Source organism: Platichthys flesus, chromosome 17, assembly GCF_949316205.1.
Source record: "Platichthys flesus chromosome 17, fPlaFle2.1, whole genome shotgun sequence".
Classification (NCBI taxonomy): Eukaryota; Metazoa; Chordata; class Actinopteri; order Pleuronectiformes; family Pleuronectidae; genus Platichthys; species Platichthys flesus.
Window position 1 is genome coordinate 11,640,172 of NC_084961.1, and position 4,814 is coordinate 11,644,985.

The following is a 4,814-nucleotide window of genomic DNA, read 5'->3' on the forward strand; positions in this document are numbered from 1 at the left end:
TGCAAATTATAGGTAATTGTCAATGTCCAGATTATGATAATGGAGGCCCTAATCCTGAAGAATAATTATTGTGGAGTGTTACAGTTGAAGCTGTCCAGTAAAGCTAACTGTCATTATTTAGACTCGATTTGCAAAACGGGTGGAAAACTAGCTGAGTGGAAAATGTTCGGTTGGAAATAAACGGGGGCTCTCGATATAATGGCACCACTAGTGTGCGTGCGTGCGTGCGTGTGAGAGAGAGAGAGAGAGAGAGAGAGAGGGAGAGATGGATGGATAGAGACGTACAGTAGTGTGTTTGTATGTGTGTGTTTATCAGAGGGATTTTGAGGTTTGTGTGTGCCTCTGTGCACGTGATTGTGCACGCACTGTGAAAAATCTAAATGTCTCAAGTGACCTGCTCTCATTACATTAATGATTATACTGAATATGATTTGGTCTACAACATAAATTAGGCTGAAAACTACAACAAGCCGTTTGGAGGTTTAGCTCGAGAAAAGCAGGTACATAGCCTGCCGTGTTATTGCTGGAAGGTGCGTGCATCTGCGCGTGTGAGAGGGTATATAAAGTGTATTCTTGAGGCATAGGGAGAAGGAAGAGGATTCATGTGTTAGGTGTAAATGGTAACAGTGTGTTGGTCAGACGCACGTATTGTTTTGTTATTGTGTGTGTGTGTGTGTGTGTGTGTGTGTGTGCGTGTAGTATCTCTCAACAGAAAAAAAATCACTTATATGAATTTTGCGGACATGGCTGCGCAAATTCAATTAGGTCTCTCTCCAAACGCGTCCGTTTTCACACAGTGCCACGGTTTGTTTAGCGGTTGTTCAGCGGTGGACGCTGGTAACGCAGTCTGCTAATAACATGGTGAGGTTTCGGAGGATCTCTCTCTCTCTCTCTCCCTCTTTTTCTTTTCTTTTTAACTTCACCCGGAAGGTGGGCTGCGTGCGGCCGGCACTGGCAGAGCTCTGGAGCCGGTCTACCCCCACAGGAATGCGGATTGTCTCAGATCTCCGTGCCGCCCCCCTCGCCTCCTCTCTGCCATTCAAAGCGGCTAATTGCAGGGGAAACAAAGCGAGAAGCGACTGCAGACTGTCTGCTGCAGGAGGAACACATGTTCTGCACAGACCTGCACTAAAAGAACGATCAAGCAAAACAAAAATTATTATTAAAAAATGTACTGATAATATTACTAATAAATAATTTAGGAGGGGGAGGGTGAAGATAGATTGGTGGCAAAATATTAGAAGAATTTATTTATTATTTGGGGTTCATTTATAAATATCAATTATTACATTAATGTCCTGATACAACGCTTCAGATATCACAATAAATCTGATCGCATTAAAATACGTTTGGGAGATCCCTCTACACTGACTTCCACAAACTCCACGAGTCTCAATATTACACGATATAATTATGCTCTGCAAAAATCACAGAAGGAATCCAAACCAGTTAGAGAAGCACCAGAATTCTATTTAAGTGATTAATATGATGGATTTGAAAACTGTGTCACATATCAAATTCATTTTATTTATAATACAAATTTAAAACCTACTGGCTGTTAAATTATTTTCTTCCATTTTAAAATGAAACCTCTTTATGAAGATATGTTTCATTCCCCTTCCAATTAAAACAATTATTAATTTGGTCCACGCAACAGTTTCAGAAATAAAGGGCACAGTTTTAATAAAAAAAAAATAACAAAGCAAAACACAACAAATCACAGAATAAATATAGATGATGACGATTAAACTGCATGAATTGGATTTACATTTGTTTGCCATAGATAATCCATCTCAATACTGAGCAGCTGTGATTGGAAAACGTCACCCGAGGCTCACAAGCACTGTTTATGTCTGCGGGTCCGTGTCGTGATTTTCGGGTGTAAATAAAACTGAGGGTTAGAATAACGAGAGACTGCAGGAGGACGGAGGTTTCAAAGATGCATTGTCCATTTAAACGTTTAATAGTCTTCCAAAAAATGCAATAAATTACATGCACACATTTACACATTTTACACGTTTCTTCTATGACTGTCATCAAATACATTGCATATTCCTCTGAAATCTGAACACGAGTCCCATAGAAGGAGGAGGAGAAAAAAAAGGAGGTTTGAAATGAACAACAGGGTTTTTTTTTTTCAATATAACGTCCCCGCTCCAAGAGCAAGTGAGTGCTGTATCGAGTTAGGGGTCTGCAGGTGGGCGGCCATGGAGCCAGCGGCCGAGGTGTACCACGACCCCGAGTTTTCCAAAAAGTTAGAGGCCGTCGTGTTGATGCTCTGTGGCTGTAGGCTGTGCGGCCTGGAGGGGCCCTGTGTGTCCCAGACGGCCGGCGACTGTGGTGAGTTGCACGCCAGTGGATCGCTGGAGCTGGGGCTGTGCTCGGGTGGAAGCTCCCCGTTTTTCATGATCTTTTTCATTTTGGATCTCCTGTTCTGGAACCAAATCTTCACCTGGAAAGGCAGGGAGAAAAAAAACGCACAACCATTAATGTCTTAAATAGCCAAGAGCAGAAACAACAGATCCAAACGAGGCACGGTGCGTAAAGACGCACGGAAAACTGGATAATTTGATACCATTTAAAAAAGTAGCATTAAAAAGACCTGATTTCATGTTTAGTTATTATCTCACCTGTGTTTGCGTGAGTCCCATCGAAGCAGCCAGCTCGGCTCTCTCCGGCAGCGCCAGGTACTGTGTGTTCTGAAACCGCCTCTGCAGGGCGGCCAGCTGGAAGCTCGAGTAAATAGTCCGGGGCTTCCTCACTTTCTTCGGCTTGCCGTTCACCATCCGCACCTCGGGCTCGCTTATCTCTTTTTCTGTCAAAGGGAGCAAAACATGAATAAGCATGTGCTATACAAGCTCTGTAAATCAAAAGCATGTTTCAGGTTTAAATATCTGGTTTGAAGGGGGGGGGGGTGTAGGTTTTCACTCGTATGCCTTAAAAATAAATCCAAATGTCTAAAACCTAATTGATTGCGGTAATAAAAAAGGCGAAGCTCCTATTTTCTCATGCTCAATAATGGAGTCCACTTTATATTCACTTTGCATATTTTTTGTTGCAGGGAAAAACAAACAATCGGAAATTAAATAGGTAAACAAAAAATGCATGAAAATTACTTTTTACACAGATTTAAAACAATGCAACACGATGACCAAATAATACAATAATAATAATATATCTTTATCGTAATGATAATAGTAATAAAAGGTCTGCAGGCCCTTACCTTGTGGACTCGGCTGGGCTTGGACTCGGCTGTAAGTCCCTGCATACTGGTGGTAGGCGGGTGTCGTGTACGAGCTGTAGTCGGTGTAGGATTTTGTGGAGTAATTTCCAGCGGACGCGTTCACCCCCGGGTACTGGTACTGGTAGGCATTGAGCGGCTTCCCGTACGAGGTGGTGCCCGGCGAGCAGTAGCCGTGCGGGACTCCGCCGGCGGGACTGTAGTAGCCGGAATCCGTGGCGCTGGACTCGGGTAAAGTGGGAGATTCCTGAGACGGGTGGTGCATGGCTGAGAGTTGGAAGGAGCTCTGGAAATCTGCAGGCTTCACACTCGGGATCCTCCGGTCGAATACTCCAGTCATACTTCGTGGGCGAAGGCGTGGGTTTGTTTTGATTTCGTATTTAATTCGCAACGAAAAGGAGGCAGTTGGATCCAAAAAGCGCAGAGCGTGGAGACTAGTGCGCGGGCATCGTCGGAAGGCTCATAGGCCGTCGGGCTCTGGTGAAGACTGCAGCCAGCCCCGCAGCAAGGACTTGGTTAAATCCTAAATCGCGCTCTTACGCACTGCAGGGAGGATCTGGTTCCATTGGCCAAGGCGCGCGCACACACACACACACACGCGCACACAGACACAGCTACACCCAGTTCACTCAGCCAGCTTTCTTATAAGGGGGGGAACCACCCGGGCTATGAGGTTGCATTGTTGTGTTTTTATTCTATCTATCAATGGCAGCAATTAAAGTGTTGGCCGTGTAGCCGCTCCACGTTTTTCAGGGGGATGATTTTTAAGGACAAAACCTCATTACTAAAATTGCCTCCTGCTGGAAGACTGACCAATTATTAAGATTGTCTGCATTATTTGCGCATTTTATTATAAAGACACTCCACGTTCTTGGGAAATAACCTCAAAATAAAAGCATAAAATCAAATGTCACAACCATTTCACTTTGAAGAGAAACATAGCATAAAACCACGTTAAATTGTGCATTGAGATCATTGGTGGCTGTTATATTTATATTTTATAAGTATATTTTAACAGGGACCTAGATTAAAGATGATGGAATATCCGATACAGTCCATTCCTTTAATTATCATTTAGCATTTAACAGTGTTGAATATCCTGTATATGTTTAGTGTAATTTGCATATTCAGTATTATTTAATGTGCTTTGTGCCATATATTCTAATACGAATGAAAATTATACACATCCGACTTTTCTAATTTAATTCAAACCCCTCTTGATCTTTGATTATTGGTGTATAACAGTGTAAATATTGACCTAACTCTGCCGATGGGATCATTAAATATGAATCTTCTCATCTTTAAAAACCCTGCATGTGAGATCAACGCCCGGCCTGAGTCGGACACATTCAGTGGTGAACAGAGCCGACCAGTGGACAAAGTGATGAGCTGCAGCTCCAGCTCACTCCAGGAACAAACCCACAAAGACACATGGTGACAAAAGAAAATAAATGGATGGTGAATCAGAGCTCAGTGTTGAAATATAAGAGCTGAAAGCAAAAGCAATAACAAAATCTAGAATGACACACAGTGGGTGCACATACCTCTGCCAACAGTCTTATAAAACCAAATC

General features: G+C 43.0%; 1 protein-coding gene across 1 annotated transcript; it reads right to left on the reverse strand.

Moving 5' to 3' along the window:
• Positions 1-1,293: 1,293 nt before the first annotated feature.
• dlx5a (distal-less homeobox 5a) lies at positions 1,294-3,804 on the reverse strand. The gene is made up of 3 exons (XM_062410025.1): positions 3,224-3,804; positions 2,631-2,815; positions 1,294-2,452 (listed from the first exon to the last, which is right to left on the reverse strand). The coding sequence occupies exons 1-3, from the start codon at positions 3,579-3,581 to the stop codon at positions 2,138-2,140; spliced, it is 858 nt and encodes a 285-aa protein (XP_062266009.1). The 5' UTR covers positions 3,582-3,804; the 3' UTR covers positions 1,294-2,137.
• Between the last annotated feature and the right edge of the window lie 1,010 nt (positions 3,805-4,814).